At 42.9% G+C, this 26,998-nt stretch overlaps 1 protein-coding gene across 1 annotated transcript in view; it reads right to left on the bottom strand.

The window, feature by feature from the left end:
* The window catches only part of LOC134856177 (uncharacterized), a 130,058-nt gene that overhangs the window by 16,482 nt on the left and 86,578 nt on the right, over window positions 1-26,998 (bottom strand). The window contains exons 3-5 of the mRNA XM_063872543.1: window positions 8,595-9,804; window positions 8,164-8,425; window positions 7,601-7,812 (exon numbers count right to left, since the gene is read on the bottom strand). Coding sequence (XP_063728613.1) covers window positions 7,601-7,812; window positions 8,164-8,425; window positions 8,595-9,804 — 1,684 coding nt within the window. The remainder of the gene's footprint in view (window positions 1-7,600; window positions 7,813-8,163; window positions 8,426-8,594; window positions 9,805-26,998) is intronic.

Genomic DNA, 26,998 nt, shown 5'->3' with positions numbered 1-26,998 from the left:
AGTTTAAGTTACCTTCAACCTAGTATATTTTAAAAAAAACCTATCTAAAACTTGAATCTATCATAAACTCAATTTATTATAGCTAGCTGCTATTAACATTAATATTTTTGACTGCTTAGCTTGACCGTCCCTGAAAGCAACCGTCCCTTTTCTCTGTTGTTGCCAAGAACCAGTCTACAACTTAATCATCACTCTAATGCCTAATCTTATAATAACTTTCCTAGTTTCCAACTTACCTTTCCTAAAACGTAATTGCGGACCCGTCAGTCAGTCTCATTATGGTTAATCATTTTCGACTAGTACGCACTATCTGTTAGAAAAAAAACCTAGCTAGGGGACTTGACTGCTAATAACTTTACTCCTCGCGGTACGACTCAATCTATTTTTATAAAAGCAGCTTAAGTTCAACAGTAACGCAATACTCAGCAATACTCTGAAGTGAGATCGCACTTAGATATTAAACAAGCATCGATGTGCTGGGCGACAAATTTTCCCAAAAAACTTGTTTTAACTAACAATTTCGTCGATCTTACGCGGACTGGTCTACGTAAATCAGTAGTTCCAATTTCCATTCACAGGTTCAACCATCGCCGGCTCACCCGGAGGTCTACCTTCAGCTCCACTGAGAAGCTTTGCGGGCTCTTCTTCCCTTCTCGCTTCAATCTCCGTTGCGTCGTATGTCTCCATCACGTCATTCTGCCTTCACGAGTCTTTGTTTCGCCCAGGAGGGTTAACTAACGGCTCCACCACTACTCGATTTCTTACAACATTCCAAAATACCATATTCCCACTGACTGATTCTCGCCTTGGGCCTGGATCATGATCGAATTCATCCCGATTGTTCGCCCAAAACGCCTCGTCTTCGACATTCATCTCCGGATTGTCAAGGAAAGTAGCTGACCGTAAGGGTGTCGGTCGCTTCCTTGTAATGGTTTCGTCTGATCGCAGTCTCCTCAACATAAAGTTTCAACATGTTAAAATGCAGAAACTTCACCTTATTTGGTATGGACACCTTTGACACCTGGTAATTGACTTCAGACATCCTGGCCATCAAAACATATGGTCCTTCCCTTCTTTGACATTTGTGGTTCCTTTGACCACACCCAGACTTTGTCAACACTCGCACAGGGTTCCCCTGAATTTTCTTCCAGTAGCAGCTCTTTTGTCGACGATGGTCTGTTCCGAGAATTTCTCTTGCACTGCTGTGTGCGTCTCGGAACTGTTCGTCTGGCCATTTGCCAAAACCATCCTTTATCATCACTTCGTCATGAGATTTTTTGTGGAACAGATCAACAGGATACTGGCACTTTTGTCCATGCACCTTACTAAACGACCTAGCTCCCGTTTTTCCATTGATAGTCGTATTCTACGCTAAGTTCAAATACGGCAATTGTGAGGAGCCTGACTTTTGTCACTACTCAAAAGTCGACACATCTCTTGGATCACTTTGCCGGCACAACTTTTTCCTTGATCTGTATGTAGCACATTGAGAGCTCAAAACTTCAGCACCCAATCCTCCACTATCTAACGAGCCACGTCAGCAGAATTCGTTGACGCAAGGGGATCTGCAGTTGTGTACATTGTGAATAGATCCTTTATTACAAGCACATGCTTCGCTCTGGTAGTCGTCGCCATTGTCACTGGTTCCAAGATATTTACTGCCACCGCGCTGAATCTGATCCGAGGATCAAAGAGAGCTGTGCCTTGTGCTGCCTGCTTCTCCACTTTTGTCATCTGGAATACTCGGCTTAGGCACCACTGAACTTTTCTTTCAATGTCTGTTCTCGTCGTCGGCGACCAAAATCTTCGTCGTAATCTGGTCAGCATCTTCTCGGCTGCAAGCTGTCATCCGCCAGTCTCCATCAAATCGAACTGGCTAAGAATTTCGTTCCGTTTCGCCACAGGAACTATCCTCAGAAGGGTTGGCCTGGAGCCATCTAGCTGACACCACTTCTTGTACTCCATCTTCTATCCTTAAATCATCCAATCATGACCAGTACTTCAAGTCCTTACTGTATGGCCTGCTCCTTCGAAATGATGTTCGTTCCCAGTGACGGCATATCAATCGTCTCAGCGCACGTTCCTACCCAGTACAAGCCTTGAGCGATCGCTTCATATCCTTTCTGCATATTCGCAATTCCGGCTGGCGTTCACTTCCATCGAATCAACTCGCTGTCATCGACTTCATTCTCCCCTGTCTCGTTGACCTTGCACCTGTTTCCGGTACACTCACAGGTCTGCACCTTCGCAGTGCCTCTTCTAACGAGATCGCTTTGTGACAACTCCCAATTCCGTCGTCGTCCATTTTTTCGCGAATCGCTGCCGCTGAGTGATCGTCGTAACTAGCGTGCCATACCTCTTCATCGGATAATACTTCATCGGATTGCTCGACGGCAGCTGCTATCTTCGCTATCAGCTGTCTCCTCTTCTCGTTACTCGGTTTACCTTCTCCTTCACTCTTCCCTCTTGGATCATGAGGGCTCGAAAGCATCCGCTCCGAGGATACATTGAATGGCAGATGACTCAAGGGAACTATAGAACCCTCGTTTGTTCCCTTCCACAGGAAATCTACATCGTGGCTAAACGTCAATGTGCACCGATTTTCCTTCAGCGATCGAAGTCCAAAATCCATCTCTGCTTTCAGTTTCAGAACAACTAGCATTTCTAGATCTTTTTCAACGGTCCCCATTTTCAGACAGGCGGTGATACATCCATCCGCCTTCATTTCTTATCCGTCTGCTGTCTCTGGTCTTCCCGGTATGGCTCAATCTCAGCCGAGTCAAATAGATCTCGAGCTACATCTAGCAAGATCTCGACTTGGGTTGTCCCTATGCAATCATCTAGGACTGCCCCCACGGGGTCCGTATAATTCCATTCGCTTGACACGTGCTTGAGGTTGCTCCCTCGTTTCCCGCCCGAGAGAGACCCCTGTGCCCCGAGGTCTTCGTTCCCAAATCGACAAACTTGTTCCTGTTTCCACGGTGTATTTCTGTCTCCATCTGCATCTCGGTTCAGCCACTCACTGTGACTCTGGCTTTACGAACCGTACGCCGGCTGATCGCCCTTCGGTGCCTGTTGTCTCTGTAAGTCGGTCGGGACAAAGACTCCTTTGAACTCGCTCATTGTCCCGGCCCTCGCTAGTTTAAATGAACCGAAGCCTTTCTCAGACACTCTTTCGCAAAGTGCCCATCTGACCGCATTCGAAACAGCCTAGATGCCCCCTCCAATGCTCGCGTTGCCCTGTCGATTCCCAGCTGAGTTCAGACCAGTCGGCTGCCTAGGCTTGTGTTGGGTCCTCCCCCGCAGGTTTTCATTATCTGGAGAGGGAATTCCTGAATTAACCAACTTGCCGATCATTGTCATCAGATCCTGCATCTGCGAAGCCACCTGATCTAGCTGTTGATCGGTAGTAACTCGCCTACCAAAGTGTTAACAAACCGGCCTCATGGAAAAAAAATCGCGAATGTGGTATGGAAGGAAGCTTTCTATCAAACCTCATGGATCTTCATGAGAAAAAAACACACTGTGTTAAATCAGACCGTTTGAAAGATCTAAAACCGTTTGAAAGATCTAAAAAGTCGGTAAGAGTAAAATGGAAATGGCTCCCAGGGAGCAAACTAACGGATATCCTGACGAAAAAAAGAAAACTAAACAAAGCGGAGTAATGGAAAAATGAAAAAGGATTAGTGGAAAGAATTGGGCACGTCCTCCGAATGCCTGACAATAGACCTACCAAAATAGCCGTTCTTGGGTGGTTGGAGCAGCTAGAGTCACTTCCAAAATGGAAAGGAAAAAAGAAAACGTGGTTTTACAGGAAAGCTTGGATTGGAAAGAGGTGCATAGGCAAGCGATGGACAGGAAAGACTGGAGGAGAATAGTGAAGGAACGGACAGAGCATTTAACAAAGTGGGAGCAGAGCTGCGATGGTCCAACAAACCAGTAACCCAGACAGAAGTTGAACTTACATGCTCAGAAAAGAATTCGGCAACAAAAAGTGTATCGAGCTAAAGAAGGAGGCTTACACCCGAGAGCGGTGAGAGCTTCCGGGGAAGAAGACAAAAATAAAGAAAGAGGTAGGAAACAAAAAATGAACCAGAAATGCACCCAGGTACTAGCTGAAAGTAATTGCATCAGCTGCGAGTTCTTCCAGTCAGCGAACCTGAACTTTTAGCCTAATTGTTGTGATAAACTTATTAAATAGATATGTGAATGTGACACCTACGCGAAATGCAGCAACAGCAACCCACGGTCACTGAAGATGAAGTAGAGCAGACTCACTGCAGCGTGTGTTCAAAGCATCTACGGGGCGGAGGAGTCTGGTGTAGCATATGCGGCTTTGTTCACCTCAAGCACACTCCCCTACCGAGTTCTAAACACTGGAAGCCAGTCTTGATCTGCAACCGCTGCCTACCGGATTCAGTTGTCTTGGCTGATGATATCCCTCCACAGGACTTGACTCTTACTGGTAGCGCGCCCGAGCACCAGTCTAGTGGCCTTTCTCAACTAATGGGAGATCTCAGTATAGAGAACGTCCCTCCTGATTCCGAGGCTTCTACCTATCTCCGCAAGCTGTTCTCTGCCAGAGTCCCATACTCAAACTTGTCCCGAAAGGAGCAAGAGTCAACTTAGCCTGTCTCTTTAGCGAAGTTATCAACGATATCTCAAAACACCCTGACGAAGTTTCCAATTGGCTGAAGCTTATGAGTATCCCCGCCCACTGTCTGAAGGCGACTGACAGAGGAGGGGGAAAAACACCGAATAAACCTCACCAGTTCAGTCAACTCAGCTATAAGATCTTTTTCCGACACAGCTGAGATTCCGGAGCAGCCGAAAAAAAAGGCGAAGCCGAAAAAGGAAACAGAGAGTCTCAGGAGAAGGGTCCAAGAGAAAATTGATGATGGCAATATCCGAGGTGCCATACGGATAGCTTCGCGGAATGACACGATGCCTGAAATTACACCCGAAATTGTAAATGAGATGGAAGAAAAACACCCCCGGCACAAGTTCGCCTATGCTGTTCAGGGAAACAAAGAACAAGAATGTATCACTACTGTGGGTTCTACGGTTCACTCTTGTATAAATTCTTTCCCGAACGGCTCAGCCGGTGGGCCTGATAAATTGGAGCCTCAAATTATCAAAGACATGATTGGAATGTGTAAGGAAACATCAAACAAACTGAGCGAAGACCTGACCGGGCTCACAAATATCATCTTGAGCGGTGGTGTACCGATTGATATCAGACCTTTCTTTTTCGGGGCAAACTTGTTCGCACTCAAAAACCTTCCTCCGGCGTTCGGCCCATAGCAGTCGGCAACACACTTCGCATATTGGCAGCGAAATGTGCGGGCAAAGATCACGAACTATTAGAACAAAGAAAATGTTCATATGGATCTACTCAACTGGGCTTCGGCACCAAAAATGGATGTGAGGCGGCAGTCCATGCCACCCGCAAATTCCTATCTTCTCCAGGCATCAGCGATGAACACGTTCTAGTCAAAATTGATTTCGAAAATGCTTTCAACTCAATCTCAAGGCAACACATGCTGGAGAACATTAGCGAAAAGTACCCTCGCCTAAAAAATTTTGCGTTCTCAGCCTATAGCCAACCCTCCTTTCTGTTCTTTGGATCTCATATTCGAACTCAGATGAAGGAGCTCAAAAAGGAGACCCGGAGGGGCCGCCCATGTTCTGTGACACTATTAACGACATGATTCATTCGCTGACTTCTGCTCTTAACTTCTGGTATCTGGACGATGGGAATCTTGTTGATAAGTTCCGGGTAGTTTTCGAGGACTTGAAACTGGTTATAGAGCGCGCTCGTATGCTTGGCCTGAAAGTTAAGCCTTCGAAATGTGAGCTAACTTTTCTAGGTTCATCGAGTGAAGAGCTCAAACTCGAAATACTGCAACTATTCAACACGATCTGCCCTGCTATACAAGAGACTCCATTGGACGACCTATGCATCCTTGGTGCAGGCATGGGGGCTGACTGTGTCCTTGACAAACTGACCAAACGTTTTAAGATCTTTGGTCGAAATCGAGGCACACTCGGCGCTTTTTCTTTTGAAAAACTCGTTCAGTATACCGAAACTGACACTCTGCTCCGCACGTCACCGTGCTTCATGCACCCCGACAAACTCTCCAACTATGATTCCATTCTGACCTCAACACTAGAAAAAATCACCAATGTTCAACTTACAGATTCCTCTCGCATCCAAGCCTGCCTGCCTGTTAAAATGGGTGGCCTGGGTCTGCCATCTGCGTCATTGCTTGCGACTTCCTGTTTTCTATCCTCCGCGAGCTCTTGCGCTGCTTTGTCAGACCATATCTCCACTTGTACTGGACCAACAGGCGACGAAGAAACTGTTCTGGAACTCTGGGGTGATACTGCACAAGCACTTCCACCAACTAATAGAAGCACTCAAAAGAACTGGACTTGGCCAGTATTCGAGAACCTAAAAAACCTCGATGCTTGTCAACTGCTCAAAGACAGACCACAATAGATTAGAAGCTTACTCTGGAAAGATGGCGGGAAGCTGGCTGCAAGCTCTGCCATCATCCAACTTGGGCTTGAAACTCACAGATATCCAACTCCGCATCAGTGTGGCACTGCGTTTGGGCGGCAAAGTGTGCGAACCCCACCAATGCCGATGCGGTAAAGAAGTCTCTGAAGACGGCCACCATGGTTTGGCGTCCAAAATGAGCGCCGGCCGTCATACTCGCCACTCGTTGTTGAATGACATAGTGAAGAGGGGTCTTGCCAGCGCCAACATACACTCGGTATTAGAACCCCTTGGACTTTGCCGCGCAGATCGGAAAAGGCCAGATGGGCTTACGTCTACACCTTGGTCCAGAGGCCAACCAATGGTATGGGATGCCACGGTCGTGGACGCATTGTGCAGCAGTAGAATTGACTCATTCGAGCCCCTGAAAGCAGCGACTACAGCAGAAGAGACGAAAAGAATGAAATACACCGAAATCATCAACAGAGGCTAATTGTTTCAGCCTGTCGCATTCGAAGTACAAGGAGGCGCAGGACCAGACACCAAACGTTTTCTTTCTAAGCTCGGCAAGCTGATTCAAGATTCCACCAACGAAGCCCGTGCATCTGCCTTCCTTAGACAAAGAATATCAGTTTGCATACAGATGTCTAACGCAGCATGTGTCATCGGAACTCTACGCCCTCAAGCTTCTCTCGATGAAGTTTTTATGATCCTCTAATTCTATGTCACCATGTATCTCACTTTCCGCGATTTTCTTATCTTGCCATTGCCAACATACGGCCTTTTTATCAGATAGATTTCCCATGTGGTGCTCTCTTTCACTCCCGGTGCTATCTAGGTTTCATGCTTCAGTTGTTGTTTTGCTATTTGAAGTAATTTTTTCATTTTATTTGGTAATTAACAATTTCTGAGAAAAATTATCTGAAATCAAGCGTAGGACGGGAATTCACAACAAAATACCAACCTGGATACAAAATATGCACCGGATGTTATAAATAAGTTTCCAAAGTTAACTTCGCGAGACACGAGAGATGCTGCAGAGGGCCCTGACTAACCTTATGAAGGTGGAGGCTGGATAAGGAAAGGAGTATGTGTTACCTGACATGTACAGGGTGTCTTCTGGATGAGCTGTGCAGCATCTGAGTGATGCTCAGAATAGTCTCTCTAGTCACTTTCAGTGTCTCGCTTCCCTCTCCCTCCTCTCCTTCTCCTTCTCCCTGACATACACAGACTGCACACTCTCTCATCTCACTCTTCGCTTCGCCCTCCTCAGTAGAGCAGACTGACTTGTCTTTCTTCTGCTTATCACTCTGCAAATTTAAGCAGTGAAGTGACATTCCAATGTGTTACATTATGACAGTTGCCAGTGGCATTGCTGCTCACAATCTTCTCCATTTCATCAAATCAATTTTTGAACAGTGCAATATACATTTAAATAAAACATCTGACCTCTTTTGCAACCTTTCTCCCTTAAAATATCAAAGCTATTTCATTTACGTATACATCTAAATGCAGAAATGAGTGAACTGCTTTTCTAGCATGCCAATTGGAGTATCTTAAATTTGTTAAACTACCACTCATCTAACATTTTGAAGGAATTAGGAACTGAAATAGAGCCGCAACCAATGCTTTCAACTGACAACTCAGAAATGGCACTTCACCTTTCTTGCCTGCATCGACTGCGAATGATAGTTGTTATCCCCAGATGTTGAAACAGGTTGACCGTAATTGCTGTACTTATTGGACAAGATGGTAGAGGAGGCATTGGAGCAGGAGAGTTGGGATGAGTTGAAAGATTCATTTTTAGGAGATGGTTTCACCAAGTTCGAGAGGGGGTTGCTGGACGTTTTTTTCCCTCCTGATTTGTGCAGCACAGAGTAAACATGGTTGGAGGCGCTGTTCCCACTCCTTCCACTGGCTGCCCTAACAAACAAACAAACATTATAGAAGCAAGCAGTCATCCGAACGCCCCCGAGCAGCGGTTACTGGATCTACAAAAGGCCTACCCAAGAGTTAACAAACAAGTTTATAAACTTCACCCTCTGCTGAGATCATAAGAAAAATAGAGATGATAGGCAAATTGGACACTTACAGGCTTTGCTCTGGATCTTCACAGTTACACTTTTGATCAGTATATCCTGGCTTGCCACAGTCGTAAACTTCGTTGCCATTCAAATTAGGAAGCATATCGATTGAATTCGGTGGCATTTGCGAAGAACTGTTGGACGGCTGAACACGACTAACAGAAGAGGCTTTGTCTGTCATCAAAGACTCCGCCGACTTCTCAATGCCCTCAATTTCTTCGCAAGGACATTCTTCAATCGGCCCATCCGTAACAGCACAATCAAATATCTCAGAGCCAGCACTTGATTCCGTTCTACTGAGCTGCAACTGAGATGACTTGCTTGTGTGTTGAGAAGGGTTCAAAGATGAAGCTCCATCGGTCATGAAAGACTCAACAGACCGTTGACGGATAGAAGAGGGATCCCTCGTCATACTCTGTTTCGGGATGCTATTCATGGAACCTTTGCTAGATAGCTTCCCCAAATTTCCAGTTGACATGCTGACATTCAACTTGTGCTTGGATGCACTTCCGGAGAAATTTCCCGAACTCACTGATTTCCGAAGTGTTTGAGCAAAAGGTAAATGCCTGTTGGCATCCATTTCAGTACCTAAAATGGAATTGCTGTCTCCGCCCATCAAAGAATTCATCACACTCGCCGACGGATTGCGACTCAGTGAAGCCTGGCTATATGTTCCATCCCCATTCTCTTCACTGGCAACTGATATCTCTTTCACTTCAGGCTTTTCTGACATTTTCAGTTTGTTCTGATCATCTGAAAACTGATCATACAGTTCTTCACTATTCCCGGATTTGGACCCAATTACGCTGGTCTTAAGATTCGAGTCTACGGCATTTCTACTATTGGAGCCAGTTTGAGAAAGACCATTTTTAGAATCACCGTTAATTGATCCACTGTATGATCCATTTTTCAACTCTGTACTATATGCGGATTCCTTATCCCATTCCTCGCGAGTTCTTGACTTCGTTTGAACCACAGAGGCAGTTTGTGAACCACCGCCTTTAGAATTAGCAGTCATTCCACTTGGAAGGAGACTCGTTTCTCCCATCTTCGATGTAAGGGAATCACTGTTCATTTGTTCCTTGCTCGTTGTGGCGCCTGATAGAGTACCAACAGCTGAATTCGATGTATCATATTCTGACCTTTTGGTTTTCTCTCTAGTGCCTGACAGTCCACTGTAGATTGAATCAACGGGTTTGGTTAAAGCGTTTTCTCCATCTGAAAAAAAAATAAAAAGGTAACATTCGTCATGAAAGTACCTAGCGACGGGAAAAACAACCTGGACCTAATGTAACTCGTTCAATTTAGTCATGACAGAGATTAACAGTGAAATTTTAGGCCTATAGCCAAGAGTCAATACTGGGTTCGCTTACACGGATAATTTTTTAAAAACTAAATTACAAAAGAGGCTATTATTGAATGAATAGTTCAAGCAAAATTAAACAGCTAGAAATCAGTCGGCTTTTTTGCTCTTTTTTTCAGTATTTTCGCCTTTGATCTTTCTGACCTTCAAACACTAAATTTAAAAAGTTATTCGAATTAAAACAAAACATCCGTGCATTGTATTATCAAACCCCAAATTTGGAAAACTCCATACATGCTTTATTCGAAAATCTGCATTAAAAAACCGAATTTGGCAAAAGGAAACGACAGTTACAGAACAATTTAGAAGAAAAAGAAAAAAGATATCAAAGCCGTACATTTAATCACTAGGGGTCCAGCTGAAAGCTGGAGAGAACTGTTTGATTACTTTAATATTGATTATTTTAAAATTGTTTTAAAATTTCAGGTTTCTCAAGTCGATAGCGCCCTTCCTACGCAAAAAAAGTGAAAGAGAAAGCGAAAAAGTTTGAAAAAATGACCTAAAAACCGAAAAATTGACTATTCCTAAGTGTATAGCTCTTCCCCTAGACAAATTAGGGACGAGCCGTTTGTGTAGGGGGGGGGGGTTCCTACAACCTGGTCTATCGATTGAACCCTTAATCCCAAATCTGGATGGGTAGTTTTTGAAGAAATCGAAAAAGTTTGAAAAAATGGCCTAAAAACCGAAAAATTGACTATTCCTAAGTGTATAGCTCTTCCCCTAGACAAATTAGGGACGAGCCGTTTGATTAGGGCAGTTTCCTACAACCTGGTATATCGATTAAACTCTTAATTCCAAATCTGGACAGGTAGTTTTTGAGGAAATCGATAATTTCCAAAAAAATAGGCAAAAAAATCAAAAAAATAATTTCCTAAGTCTATAGCTCTTCCCCTAAGCAAATTAGGAACCAGTCGCTTGTGCATGGGAGTTTCCTACAACCTGGTCTATCGATTAAACCCTTAATCCTAAATCTGGGCGGGTAGTTTTTGAGGAAATCGAAAATTTTCGAAAAAATGGGCAAAAAGTGAAAAAAGTACCGAGTTGTGAAGCTTTTCTAAGACCGTAGGGGGTGGGGTAGGGTAAAAATTGCCCTAAATTTCATGCAGGCAGGTAGGTGACAAGCTACTGTGTGACATTCGACCAGAATGTGAAAAATGCAATCTCTGCAGAATTCGAATTTTTAGCAGCGAGCCTTCCGGATTGGTGATTATTGGGAGTAAAGAACGTTATTTGAACGATTGAACAAAACGTGAAGGTTGAGGGATTCGAGAATTCAAAATTTTAAATTTTCGAAGTGATTACGTAACATTTCTGAGAAACGTCAGAAACGGCCATTTCGGCAGAAAAGCTAAGAAAAACAGAACAACATTAGCTGCGCTGACAATAACTACGAAAATCGAGATTGAAAAACGACAACGAGTTACAGAGTAACAGAGAACACTCCGAGTTGCAACTATTGTGCCACTACAATAGTTGCAATGCCGTTGCGAACAACGGTGAAGGGTGAAAGACAGCCTTCCGGATTAGGAAGAAATCAAGATTAACGAGCTTGATTCAGCGGATTCGTCAATCCGGAAGGGTAAAGGAACTGAAACTTTTATCCTGTTACACAAAATTTTAGCTTCCTGTCATGTCCTGACTTGAGTTTAATTGATATTCAATTTAGTCATGACAGAGATTAACAGTGAAATTTTAGGCCTATAGCCAAGAGTCAATACTGGGTTCGCTTACACGGATAATTTTTTAAAAACTAAATTACAAAAGAGGCTATTATTGAATGAATAGTTCAAGCAAAATTAAACAGCTAGAAATCAGTCGGCTTTTTTGCTCTTTTTTTCAGTATTTTCGCCTTTGATCTTTCTGACCTTCAAACACTAAATTTAAAAAGTTATTCGAATTAAAACAAAACATCCGTGCATTGTATTATCAAACCCCAAATTTGGAAAACTCCATACATGCTTTATTCGAAAATCTGCATTAAAAAACCGAATTTGGCAAAAGGAAACGACAGTTACAGAACAATTTAGAAGAAAAAGAAAAAAGATATCAAAGCCGTACATTTAATCACTAGGGGTCCAGCTGAAAGCTGGAGAGAACTGTTTGATTACTTTAATATTGATTATTTTAAAATTGTTTTAAAATTTCAGGTTTCTCAAGTCGATAGCGCCCTTCCTACGCAAAAAAAGTGAAAGAGAAAGCGAAAAAGTTTGAAAAAATGACCTAAAAACCGAAAAATTGACTATTCCTAAGTGTATAGCTCTTCCCCTAGACAAATTAGGGACGAGCCGTTTGTGTAGGGGGGGGGGGGGTTCCTACAACCTGGTCTATCGATTGAACCCTTAATCCCAAATCTGGATGGGTAGTTTTTGAAGAAATCGAAAAAGTTTGAAAAAATGGCCTAAAAACCGAAAAATTGACTATTCCTAAGTGTATAGCTCTTCCCCTAGACAAATTAGGGACGAGCCGTTTGTGTAGGGCAGTTTCCTACAACCTGGTATATCGATTAAACTCTTAATTCCAAATCTGGACAGGTAGTTTTTGAGGAAATCGATAATTTCCAAAAAAATAGGCAAAAAATCAAAAAAATAATTTCCTAAGTCTATAGCTCTTCCCCTAAGCAAATTAGGAACCAGTCGCAATGGGCAAAAAATGGGCAAAAAGTGAAAAAAGTACCGAGTTGTGAAGCTTTTCTAAGACCGTAGGGGGTGGGGTAGGGTAAAAATTGCCCTAAATTTCATGCAGGCAGGTAGGTGACAAGCTACTGTGTGACATTCGACCAGAATGTGAAAAATGCAATCTCTGCAGAATTCGAATTTTTAGCAGCGAGCCTTCCGGATTGGTGATTATTGGGAGTAAAGAACGTTATTTGAACGATTGAACAAAACGTGAAGGTTGAGGGATTCGAGAATTCAAAATTTTAAATTTTCGAAGTGATTACGTAACATTTCTGAGAAACGTCAGAAACGGCCATTTCGGCAGAAAAGCTAAGAAAAACAGAACAACATTAGCTGCGCTGACAATAACTACGAAAATCGAGATTGAAAAACGACAACGAGTTACAGAGTAACAGAGAACACTCCGAGTTGCAACTATTGTGCCACTACAATAGTTGCAATGCCGTTGCGAACAACGGTGAAGGGTGAAAGACAGCCTTCCGGATTAGGAAGAAATCAAGATTAACGAGCTTGATTCAGCGGATTCGTCAATCCGGAAGGGTAAAGGAACTGAAACTTTTATCCTGTTACACAAAATTTTAGCTTCCTGTCATGTCCTGACTTGAGTTTAATTGATATTCAGTTTCATTTTGATAAGGATGAGGAGCTAGGAGTTGAGGGGAAAGGGTTGATCCATCTTCGATTGTGCCAGTCGGTCATGTCTGGAGGTTTGACCTTGAGAAACACGTGATTTTGGAGTGAAATTTTAATTTTGGAAATTTCGAATGGAGCCTGTCATGCTCAGTTTTCTCGAACCAACTGAAAATGCAAAAGTCAAAAATCAGAACAACCGAGTTAACAATTGCGGGAAACTACTCAAGAAAAAGGCAGGAAATTGCTATTCGCAATTTCCCGATACGAAATATTAAGAGAGTAGAGCTGTCTTATCCTGAAAACAGGAAAATAGAATAGAGACTTGAGAAAAGACGACTATTCGAATGGAAAGGAGTGAACACTGAATGGAAGAGTGGACAACTCGAGTGTCCCAAAGGTTCATACAGAGACTTTGATTCTGGAGACAAAACTTACTTCTGTTGTTAAAACTAATTAGCATTAAAACTTATTTAGTTATATCATCTAATTCTCAAGCTGCTCATCTTTTACTTACTCCTCATACTCAAGTGCATCGACATGTGAGTTCTCAATTTAAATTTCTCGAGTGTATTTTATAATAGTTATGTTCAGATAAGGCGAGTTTTAGGTTGATCCATCTGAAATGGATCAAAGTTCCACTGTCCAATAAAAAGTAACTAAGCGGATTGTTCCGACCCGGTTTTTAACGGCGTTCATGTATTTTGGGTATTCCGAGACCTAAGTATGGGGACGTTTTTATTTCTAGAGTGGGGGGGTATTTTGGTAGTGGCCTTTAAGCTGTAACGGGTTCTAGTCTCATGTCGCAAGCGAACCGAATTGGCTCCGACCGTTCTTGAGGCGGAAAAACACAAGAGATAGTGTCCCTGACTCTTGAGCCAATGGTTATAGGGCCTATTTTTCTTAAGCCTCATATGTGACTAAAGTAGGCGACTGTTACATAGTGTTTTTATGGCGCTCCTGGGTGTTTTTACGACATCATGACTACGGAGTCGAACCCACTTGACACAGCTCCGGGCTACATGCCCATTCTAGAGTACCGGTGGTACGGTTCAGCGGGAACGTATAAACCTTCCGGTTGTACCGTGATAGCTTTTTAAGAAAACTCAAGAAAACTTCCTGGTACGCTCTCCGAACGAGGCTTAGCTAACCGAGTAAAGGGGGGCAACTAGGGGGACAAAAACACGAGCAAAAAAGAATACAAATAGGAACAAAAACCATAAAACGAAAAAAGACAGTGACTTTGATACCAAATTAGTTAACCTTTGTATTAATTAAATAGTATACACATACTGTTTTACAAGACTGATCGTTTCGATCAATCTAGCAATTTAAACCAGTGACTTCGGTAGGGTGCCCGAGTGGGGGGCGTTGTTAAGGGTTTTTAGATAGATTGCGACCCAACCGGAGCACTAGGAGACTTGACTGGAAAGGGTGACCAGTCGAGTGGGAAAGTGGTTCACAAGGATCGAAACGGACCACTAGGAGACTTGATTGGAAGAGGTGACCAGTCGAGTGGGAAAGTGGTTCTGCTGTCACTGTAGATTGAATCAACGGGTTTGGTTAAAGCGTTTTCTCCATCTGAAAAAAAATAAAAAGGTAACATTCGTCATGAAAGTACCTAGCGACGGGAAAAACAACCTGGACCTAATGTAACTCGTTCAATTTAGTCATGACAGAGATTAACAGTGAAATTTTAGGCCTATAGCCAAGAGTCAATACTGGGTTCGCTTACACGGATAATTTTTTAAAAACTAAATTACAAAAGAGGCTATTATTGAATGAATAGTTCAAGCAAAATTAAACAGCTAGAAATCAGTCGGCTTTTTTGCTCTTTTTTTCAGTATTTTCGCCTTTGATCTTTCTGACCTTCAAACACTAAATTTAAAAAGTTATTCGAATTAAAACAAAACATCCGTGCATTGTATTATCAAACCCCAAATTTGGAAAACTCCATACATGCTTTATTCGAAAATCTGCATTAAAAAACCGAATTTGGCAAAAGGAAACGACAGTTACAGAACAATTTAGAAGAAAAAGAAAAAAGATATCAAAGCCGTACATTTAATCACTAGGGGTCCAGCTGAAAGCTGGAGAGAACTGTTTGATTACTTTAATATTGATTATTTTAAAATTGTTTTAAAATTTCAGGTTTCTCAAGTCGATAGCGCCCTTCCTACGCAAAAAAAGTGAAAGAGAAAGCGAAAAAGTTTGAAAAAATGACCTAAAAACCGAAAAATTGACTATTCCTAAGTGTATAGCTCTTCCCCTAGACAAATTAGGGACGAGCCGTTTGTGTAGGGGGGGGGGTTCCTACAACCTGGTCTATCGATTGAACCCTTAATCCCAAATCTGGATGGGTAGTTTTTGAAGAAATCGAAAAAGTTTGAAAAAATGGCCTAAAAACCGAAAAATTGACTATTCCTAAGTGTATAGCTCTTCCCCTAGACAAATTAGGGACGAGCCGTTTGTGTAGGGCAGTTTCCTACAACCTGGTATATCGATTAAACTCTTAATTCCAAATCTGGACAGGTAGTTTTTGAGGAAATCGATAATTTCCAAAAAAATAGGCAAAAAAATCAAAAAAATAATTTCCTAAGTCTATAGCTCTTCCCCTAAGCAAATTAGGAACCAGTCGCTTGTGCATGGGAGTTTCCTACAACCTGGTCTATCGATTAAACCCTTAATCCTAAATCTGGGCGGGTAGTTTTTGAGGAAATCGAAAATTTTCGAAAAAATGGGCAAAAAGTGAAAAAAGTACCGAGTTGTGAAGCTTTTCTAAGACCGTAGGGGGTGGGGTAGGGTAAAAATTGCCCTAAATTTCATGCAGGCAGGTAGGTGACAAGCTACTGTGTGACATTCGACCAGAATGTGAAAAATGCAATCTCTGCAGAATTCGAATTTTTAGCAGCGAGCCTTCCGGATTGGTGATTATTGGGAGTAAAGAACGTTATTTGAACGATTGAACAAAACGTGAAGGTTGAGGGATTCGAGAATTCAAAATTTTAAATTTTCGAAGTGATTACGTAACATTTCTGAGAAACGTCAGAAACGGCCATTTCGGCAGAAAAGCTAAGAAAAACAGAACAACATTAGCTGCGCTGACAATAACTACGAAAATCGAGATTGAAAAACGACAACGAGTTACAGAGTAACAGAGAACACTCCGAGTTGCAACTATTGTGCCACTACAATAGTTGCAATGCCGTTGCGAACAACGGTGAAGGGTGAAAGACAGCCTTCCGGATTAGGAAGAAATCAAGATTAACGAGCTTGATTCAGCGGATTCGTCAATCCGGAAGGGTAAAGGAACTGAAACTTTTATCCTGTTACACAAAATTTTAGCTTCCTGTCATGTCCTGACTTGAGTTTAATTGATATTCAATTTAGTCATGACAGAGATTAACAGTGAAATTTTAGGCCTATAGCCAAGAGTCAATACTGGGTTCGCTTACACGGATAATTTTTTAAAAACTAAATTACAAAAGAGGCTATTATTGAATGAATAGTTCAAGCAAAATTAAACAGCTAGAAATCAGTCGGCTTTTTTGCTCTTTTTTTCAGTATTTTCGCCTTTGATCTTTCTGACCTTCAAACACTAAATTTAAAAAGTTATTCGAATTAAAACAAAACATCCGTGCATTGTATTATCAAACCCCAAATTTGGAAAACTCCATACATGCTTTATTCGAAAATCTGCATTAAAAAACCGAATTTGGCAAAAGGAAACGACAGTTACAGAACAATTTAGAAGAAAAAGAAAAAAGATATCAAAGCCGTACATTTAATCACTAGGGGTCCAGCTGAAAGCTGGAGAGAACTGTTTGATTACTTTAATATTGATTATTTTAAAATTGTTTTAAAATTTCAGGTTTCTCAAGTCGATAGCGCCCTTCCTACGCAAAAAAAGTGAAAGAGAAAGCGAAAAAGTTTGAAAAAATGACCTAAAAACCGAAAAATTGACTATTCCTAAGTGTATAGCTCTTCCCCTAGACAAATTAGGGACGAGCCGTTTGTGTAGGGGGGGGGTTCCTACAACCTGGTCTATCGATTGAACCCTTAATCCCAAATCTGGATGGGTAGTTTTTGAAGAAATCGAAAAAGTTTGAAAAAATGGCCTAAAAACCGAAAAATTGACTATTCCTAAGTGTATAGCTCTTCCCCTAGACAAATTAGGGACGAGCCGTTTGTGTAGGGCAGTTTCCTACAACCTGGTATATCGATTAAACTCTTAATTCCAAATCTGGACAGGTAGTTTTTGAGGAAATCGATAATTTCCAAAAAAATAGGCAAAAAATCAAAAAAATAATTTCCTAAGTCTATAGCTCTTCCCCTAAGCAAATTAGGAACCAGTCGCAATGGGCAAAAAATGGGCAAAAAGTGAAAAAAGTACCGAGTTGTGAAGCTTTTCTAAGACCGTAGGGGGTGGGGTAGGGTAAAAATTGCCCTAAATTTCATGCAGGCAGGTAGGTGACAAGCTACTGTGTGACATTCGACCAGAATGTGAAAAATGCAATCTCTGCAGAATTCGAATTTTTAGCAGCGAGCCTTCCGGATTGGTGATTATTGGGAGTAAAGAACGTTATTTGAACGATTGAACAAAACGTGAAGGTTGAGGGATTCGAGAATTCAAAATTTTAAATTTTCGAAGTGATTACGTAACATTTCTGAGAAACGTCAGAAACGGCCATTTCGGCAGAAAAGCTAAGAAAAACAGAACAACATTAGCTGCGCTGACAATAACTACGAAAATCGAGATTGAAAAACGACAACGAGTTACAGAGTAACAGAGAACACTCCGAGTTGCAACTATTGTGCCACTACAATAGTTGCAATGCCGTTGCGAACAACGGTGAAGGGTGAAAGACAGCCTTCCGGATTAGGAAGAAATCAAGATTAACGAGCTTGATTCAGCGGATTCGTCAATCCGGAAGGGTAAAGGAACTGAAACTTTTATCCTGTTACACAAAATTTTAGCTTCCTGTCATGTCCTGACTTGAGTTTAATTGATATTCAGTTTCATTTTGATAAGGATGAGGAGCTAGGAGTTGAGGGGAAAGGGTTGATCCATCTTCGATTGTGCCAGTCGGTCATGTCTGGAGGTTTGACCTTGAGAAACACGTGATTTTGGAGTGAAATTTTAATTTTGGAAATTTCGAATGGAGCCTGTCATGCTCAGTTTTCTCGAACCAACTGAAAATGCAAAAGTCAAAAATCAGAACAACCGAGTTAACAATTGCGGGAAACTACTCAAGAAAAAGGCAGGAAATTGCTATTCGCAATTTCCCGATACGAAATATTAAGAGAGTAGAGCTGTCTTATCCTGAAAACAGGAAAATAGAATAGAGACTTGAGAAAAGACGACTATTCGAATGGAAAGGAGTGAACACTGAATGGAAGAGTGGACAACTCGAGTGTCCCAAAGGTTCATACAGAGACTTTGATTCTGGAGACAAAACTTACTTCTGTTGTTAAAACTAATTAGCATTAAAACTTATTTAGTTATATCATCTAATTCTCAAGCTGCTCATCTTTTACTTACTCCTCATACTCAAGTGCATCGACATGTGAGTTCTCAATTTAAATTTCTCGAGTGTATTTTATAATAGTTATGTTCAGATAAGGCGAGTTTTAGGTTGATCCATCTGAAATGGATCAAAGTTCCACTGTCCAATAAAAAGTAACTAAGCGGATTGTTCCGACCCGGTTTTTAACGGCGTCCATGTATTTTGGGTATTCCGAGACCTAAGTATGGGGACGTTTTTATTTCTAGAGTGGGGGGGTATTTTGGTAGTGGCCTTTAAGCTGTAACGGGTTCTAGTCTCATGTCGCAAGCGAACCGAATTGGCTCCGACCGTTCTTGAGGCGGAAAAACACAAGAGATAGTGTCCCTGACTCTTGAGCCAATGGTTATAGGGCCTATTTTTCTTAAGCCTCATATGTGACTAAAGTAGGCGACTGTTACATAGTGTTTTTATGGCGCTCCTGGGTGTTTTTACGACATCATGACTACGGAGTCGAACCCACTTGACACAGCTCCGGGCTACATGCCCATTCTAGAGTACCGGTGGTACGGTTCAGCGGGAACGTATAAACCTTCCGGTTGTACCGTGATAGCTTTTTAAGAAAACTCAAGAAAACTTCCTGGTACGCTCTCCGAACGAGGCTTAGCTAACCGAGTAAAGGGGGGCAACTAGGGGGACAAAAACACGAGCAAAAAAGAATACAAATAGGAACAAAAACCATAAAACGAAAAAAGACAGTGACTTTGATACCAAATTAGTTAACCTTTGTATTAATTAAATAGTATACACATACTGTTTTACAAGACTGATCGTTTCGATCAATCTAGCAATTTAAACCAGTGACTTCGGTAGGGTGCCCGAGTGGGGGGCGTTGTTAAGGGTTTTTAGATAGATTGCGACCCAACCGGAGCACTAGGAGACTTGACTGGAAAGGGTGACCAGTCGAGTGGGAAAGTGGTTCACAAGGATCGAAACGGACCACTAGGAGACTTGATTGGAAGAGGTGACCAGTCGAGTGGGAAAGTGGTTCTGCTGTCAAGGACAGAACAGAGACAACCAGCACAGGACCACTACAAGAGGACGCACAGGGGTGTTCTCAAGTCGAACAACGGGTATCGTTAGAATCCACATTAAATTATAGGAAATAAGTGTAAAATTGGATAAGCGGAGTCCCATTGTTTTGAGGCAGTTTTTACTCAAGCAGGCCTGGAAACAGGTCTACGGTTTTCTCACGAGAGGTTTAGCACCCGGCGCTTAAGGGATTTTTCGGCTTAAGAGGGGGGCTAAAAAGGGGGAGGTTAGTAGGGGGGCTGGTTAGGTTAGAGGTTGGCGGTTGTAAATTGTAAAAAAAGGGGGAAATTAGAGTAACTAATTAATCGACATCGTTGATTTAGTAACATTAGCCATCAACACGCGTGGTAATAATAGGTGGAAATCCAAAATTTAACTCGAGTTAAGATTGGTACGCTGGTTGGATTGGAAGGGGGGAACGGACATAGACAGTTTTTGTGACACCCAATAAGATCACTAGTGGCGGGAGGAAAACGCGTGGCGATTAGGTACCAGACATTTTTTTCGCCACAAGGTTGACATTTGTCTCCTTTGAATTTTAGGTGGGTTGATTTCTCTGTTTTATTATTTTTCTGGTTTAAAAATTTTTTTTACATATTTTGTTGCATTTTGGCGAGGATTTGCGGTTGGTTTTTATACAAAGAGGTGATCACAAGATACCTGCGCACAAGTTTTGGCTTTCAATTGCAGGGAACATTGAAAAAGAGGTAACTATAAAAGGGGGGGCCAGATTTGGCAACTAAGAGAGGGTTTTTGGGAAAATTTTCGCTAGAGCTTGAGTGGTGGTACAAGGTACAGTGAACCAAGAAGTCCCACTAACGAAGAAGAAAGAAATCCGATATCCAGACACTCGGTGACGAGTCTTGGGACAGTACCGAATTAGTCTAGGGACATTACAGTCTGGGGACAGTCCTGGGGCAACACAGTCTTGGGACAGTGCAGCATTGGGGCAGTCTTGGACCAGAGCAGTCTTGGTACGAAACGGTCTTGGGCCATTAGTCTTGGGACGTTCGTCTTGGGACAATAGTCTTGGGACATTAGTCTTGGGACGTTGGTCTTGGGACGTTGGTCTTGGGACATTGGTCTTGGGACGTTAGTCTTGGGACGTTGGTCTTGGGACATTGGTCTTGGGACGTTAGTCTTGGGACGTTGGTCTTGGGACATTGGTCTTGGGACGTTAGTCTTGGGACGTTGGTCTTGGGCCATTGGTCTTGGGACGTTAGTCTTGGGACGTTGGTCTAGGGACGTTAGTCTGAGGATACCAACAAGAAGTACTGGGACAACACTGAATAGTCTTGGGACGGTAAAGGGAAAGTCTTGGGACAGCATTAGGAAGGGGACACTACAAAAGTAATAGGTTAGGTGGAAGTTCCAAGTATAACAACACGTTCCCTATCCTAACCTAACACGAAAGAGCTTACAAGAGTTTAAGAAAAATCGTTTTTAGCGAATTGTCAATTTCTTTTTCCTTAGAGTTTTTAACCTTAGAGTAGAATTTTTGTAGATAATAATACTGTAAATAATAACAATTGTAAATAATGAGGCGGAGCAGGGTACCGGTAGCTGAAAAGAGATCTACCGAAGCAAAGTATAATTCGTCGCTATTCAAAGCAACATCAATGGGTCCGAAGATAACAAAGAAGAGCTTTTCAGTTAACATGGTCAGCACAAGGAGTACAACGGAGAACAGAGCAAAAGAGGGCACGGAAGGGGAACGAGTAGAACCCACCATCGAGATTGATCTAGAGACACCCGATCAAAGTGTGGATGAAACAGGGAAATTGGCGACGGAGTCAACTCCAATGCCCAATGCAGAAGAACCAAACCCGAAACCCATAGAGTTCTCACCAATAGACAACGCGGAAGATGCAATAGGCAACACCGAAGAAACGGTGAAAGAAGACTCTCAAGTAAAAAGGACATCTTTTACGGAGAAGTTGGCAATGATGGTCGGAATAAAAACGAAAGAAAACGTGACCGAAGAACCAAAAGCTGAAAGAGCACGAACATTTGGGACAGTAAGCACGAAGACAACAGAAGCCAACCCAAGAGAGGAACAAGCTAAAGCAGAGGCTACGGCCAAAGAGAGACCGACAGCTGACCATGAAGAGACTACCATTGAGCTGGGTGACTTGATGGCGAAACTGGATCAGATTGACAAAAAACTGAAGCACAGTGAAGAAGATAGAGAGGTGATAAGAAAAGAATTAAGATACAACAAGCACGAGTATCTAGACAGTTATTTTAACCTAGCTAAGGCAACAGATGAGAGACTCAAGGAAATGTCAGATAAGGTAGAAGCCACCAATGAAGAACGAGAAAAGAACATCAAAAAAGATATGCAACAGTTGAAAAACCGATATGATGATGTCAACAGCCAATTAGGAAGCCTGGAAAAGAGAATGGACACAATGAGCAAGAGTCAGGCCGAAAGTTCGTGTGCAATACAGGCGAAATTGGATGCAATCTTGAGAAGTTCTACTTCACAAGAAAGACCGGCAGCGGATCGTACGCAAGGCACCAGAGTTGACTTTGTAGAACCACAAAGGAACAAACGGCAATCGACACCGTTGCCCATAACCAGGGATGCGGTGAGCATAGCACCAACAGCTGCGAAAACAATAATGAAGAATGGAACGTCGAATACAACGACTGGTCCGGGAGATTCGACAGCTAACAGCAACGCAGGACCGGATGCTATGACATGGGCTAACACTTGGGAAATGATGAATAGAACTCTAGAGGCCTTCGCTACAAGGAACACTGACTCGAATGATAGAAGAGAAGGAAAATCCAGAAAAACATTCAAAAAACCAAAAGAATTCAAAGATGACTCTGATGGATGCATTGATACTTGGGTGGAAGTGATGAGACTACACCTAGAACAGGACAACTTGAACGATGAAAGACAAGCGTGCACAGCCATACTCAGCAATTTAGAAGGCACGGCATTAAAATGCGTGGTTGCGAAGAAAGAAGAAGAACGCGATACCGCGGACAAAATCTTTGAAATACTGTTGAACAGATTCGGCTCAGGCATGAAGGGTCATCAAGCGATGATGCGATTTGAAAAAAGGAGACAGAGAGATGACGAATCGATAGACAGGTTCCTAGATGATCTCGAGAGCTTGAGAAGGAGGAGTGACCCAAAGGAATCTACCAACAGAAGAAACTTCAGCATAGCCTCAAAGTTTATTGATGGGGTAAAGAGTGATGACTTGAGAACGATGTTAGCAACGTATTACACATTGTCGAAAGATAGTGCACCAACTCCAGAAGAGATGAGGCAGAAGTCAAGAGAATACATGCTGATGAAACCCAAGAAATACTCGTACTCAGACAACAGGAACACCCAAGGGGGGAGTCAGCCACAAAGGTCGTCATGGTACAAGCCTAGAGATGACATGGACAAACGCAGGTCGTGTGCTAACTGCGGGTCAGTTGATCATCATGTGGCGGATTGCACGACATACAAACAGGGCATGAAGAGTTTGGGATATGCACCAGATGAGGAAGATATGAGCCAGATGGAAGAACACGAGTTCTATAGTGGCTTGATCATCAAAATAGGTGCAAGATGCTTCTTCTGTAACCAAGAGGGGCACTTCAGGATGGACTGTCCGTTGTTCTGGGAAGCGGTCAAGAATCAGAGTCATCCAAAACACAAGTTGGCATTGGCAGCAGTGCAGAACCAGAGAAACAGACATGGTGAATTCGAGACGAAAAAAGTTGAGGGACCGAATGTAGAGCTACCAACGAAAACAGTGAAAGCTGTAACACAATGTGGTAGTGCAGCAGAGGCCACGACGAAGAAAGCCCCAGAAATAGATTATGAGAAGGCGGCAGCGGAGGCCATCAACAAGGTGAAGCAGGATCTGGCAGCGAAAGAAATAGAGCAACGATTAAAGCTGGAGATCGAGAAACAGAATTTCAACGAAGCATTAACTGGATTGAAGACGGCACCAGATGCTGTATCGGGCTCGACAAAGACTGGAAATTGTAACACCGTAAAAATGGTGACGGGAAAGCCATTCGGCATATCGAAAATCGGGGCTAGGATAATGTCTATAATCACAGTGGGCGGCCACGAGGTAACCAGAAACTTGAGCGAACCGAGCGACCAGACACTAATGCATATTGACGTGTACGCAGATTACTTGAGTTGTCTAAGCCCACAAACTACTTCTAGAGCGTTGAGAGCACTACTCACGAGAGGGGGCAGCAAGTCGGTACGTGTTGATAATAGGTATACTGAAGCTTATGGTCCACATGAGGTGATGCTAAATATAGATGGAATCAACATCTATACCAAGACGATGATAACATGTGACGAAGACCTAATTGGACAAATCTACGTGGGGAAAGAAGAGTTGAAAGTGAGATCGATTGGACACTGCGCCATGCTTGAAGAAGATGCAATGCACATTGGGACGGAGGCAGATGTGACAGGGCACGTGCTAGACATAAGTGGCAAGAAGACTCAGTTACGTGGGTTACTTGACACGGGAGCGGTCTTGAGTGTCATACCAATCGAGACTTGGGAACGAATGGGCTTCAACAAAGATGACTTGATAGACTCGAGAATACGGCTGTCAGCTGCAAACAAGGGGGCCCTTCGGGTGCTGGGCAGGACGCCGATAATAGCCCTCAATTTGGGGGAACGTAACCTGTGGATGAGCTTTATCGTGGTAGAAAACCTAGATGAATCTGACCAATTCATCTTGGGCAGAGACTTCATCAGGAATTTTGACGTAACGATTGATCTAAATAACGCAATGTTCAGGATACGGAACCCGGATAGGAGGTACGCAATCAAACCGGTAAATTTAATAATGGCAAATGAAAATAAAGCACCGGTATTTTTGAGTAGGAGGGTGAGTCTAAAAGCTAATGAAGCAGCAATCGTAAGCTTGAGGATGAAAAATTACAACGAACTAAGTGACAACAAGCAAGTGTGTATAGTTCCAAATCCTAATAGTCAAAGTGCTGTTGTTTTAGGAAGATCATTCTCGATAACGAAGAGCGGCCTCTGCGTCAGTGTCTTGTTGAATACCCTTGATATACCGATTACGATACAGAGAGGGAGGAAACTGGGATATGCTTTACCGGTAAAAACTCGATATGAAACGATTGAGAACTTAAAACAAAATGAAGTTGTTGATTGTCCCAATCACAGGGACAAAATTTGTATCTTGAGACGATTGCAAAAAATTAAATATTCTTCAGGTCTTATTAAATCACTTAAGTCAGAAACGGACGATGGGCTGTCGAGCTGTTTGAACTTTCCAGAGCGACCCACACTAGATGAAATGCAGACAGATAAACCGGTTCTGCCGGAGATTGAACATTTGAGGGGCAACCTGAAAGATGAACAGCTCGAAGCCATCAAGGACGTACTAGAGCGGAACGAAGAAGTTTTCTCGAGGCAGAAGGCGGATATCGGGTGTTGTAATTTTGTTGAGCATGAAATAGAACTTGAGGAAAACGCGGTACCACACAGGGAGGGGGCGAGGCGTATGACCCCACACAAATCGGACGCGTGTAGAAAAGAAATCGAGACGTTACTAGAGTATGACATGATAGAACCATCCAAGTCACCGTGGGCGTGTGGAGTAGTGATGGCCAAAAAGAAAGGCGACCAGTTGAGGTTTTGTTGTGACTTTCGATACCTGAACTCCGTCACGGTGAAGGATGCCTATCCCATACCTAGAATTGCTGAAAGCCTCTCGAAGTTAGGTGATGCAAAATTTTTTACGACTCTTGATTTAGGCTCGGCTTTTTGGCATGTACCATTAAGGAAGCAAGACAGGGACAAGACAGGGTTCGCCTGCGAGTTGGGTCTGTTTCAATGGAAACGGATGCCATTTGGACTCTGCAATGCCACAGCCACGTTTCAGCGGCTGATGGCACACGCGCTGATAGGCGTGACGAAGAAGTACGGCAACCTGGTAATGTGCTATGTGGACGACGTGGTAATAGCGACGCCAACACTAGAAGACCACATTGAGAGACTTGACGAGGTGTTCGCGTGCATGAAAAGATCGGGGCTGAAGTGTAAACCATCAAAGTGTGAGATACTCAAGGACTCAATAAAATATTTGGGCAGGATGGTGGACAAGCACGGCATCAGACCTGATCCAGACGCCGTGGAAGCAGTCCTAACCTGGAAATCACCGAAGACAGAGCACCAGTTGATGAGCTTCCTGGGCTTCGCTAACTATTATAGGGAATTCATCAAAGGCTATGCGGACAAGGTATACCCGATGCAACAATTAATGAGACACAAGGGCAAGAAGTTCACGTGGAACAATGCGGCAGAAGAGTAATTCCAGAGAATAAAGAAAGAGCTATGTGAGGCACCAGTACTGGGTATGCCGACTGAGAAGGAGATGTACGTGCTGGACACGGATGCGTCGGTAGTCGCGATTTCTGGGATTCTCCATCAAGAACAAGAATGGAATGGGAAGACAGTCTTGAGACCAATAGCATACGGGAGCAAAGTCCTAAGTGACACAGAAATGAAGTACGGAGCACCGAAAGCAGAGATGTTCGCAGTGGTCACCTTTGTCGAGAAATACAGAGCATACCTAGGCAGTGAACCCTTCAAGCTGCGAGTAGACAACCGAGCACTAAGCTGGCTGAAAACGTACTCAATGGACCAGAGCTATATGGAGGTGGATAGTTCGCTTGGACGGATACAACATGATAATTGAGCATAGAACGCGAGATAAACATCAAAATGCCGACAGCTTGAGTAAGAAGACGGAGTTCTACGAGAGACAAGAACAAAGAGAGGCGGACAGACCTGAGATCAAAGATGGCTTCTCCTTCATGGACAAGGAAACGTACGACAGTCTTCCACTCACGAGATGGCTGGACAAATCAGGCAAACCGATTGAAGATCATCCCGAATTACCAAAAGAGCCTCTTGAAAAAACCATCTTGAAGAAAAGCAGAAGGATTCCGGTAGGAATCATGCTCAGGTCCAAGATCGTGAGGGAAACGCTCAAGGCAAAAGGTTATGATCTCGACCAGGTAGAGGAGGGAACTGTCAGAATAGATGAAGATCTAATGAGGTTGCTCGAGAAACTATCAGATGATAAGCCCATGACCCAAGGGAAAGGTCAGGAAGCACCGGAACTAACTAT

This window comes from Symsagittifera roscoffensis, unplaced genomic scaffold (genome assembly GCF_963678635.1).
Source record: "Symsagittifera roscoffensis unplaced genomic scaffold, txSymRosc1.1 SCAFFOLD_25, whole genome shotgun sequence".
NCBI classification, from domain to species: domain Eukaryota; kingdom Metazoa; phylum Xenacoelomorpha; order Acoela; family Convolutidae; genus Symsagittifera; species Symsagittifera roscoffensis.
Note: the sequence above shows the minus strand (reverse complement) of the source record. Positions and strands in the feature narration are given on the sequence as shown.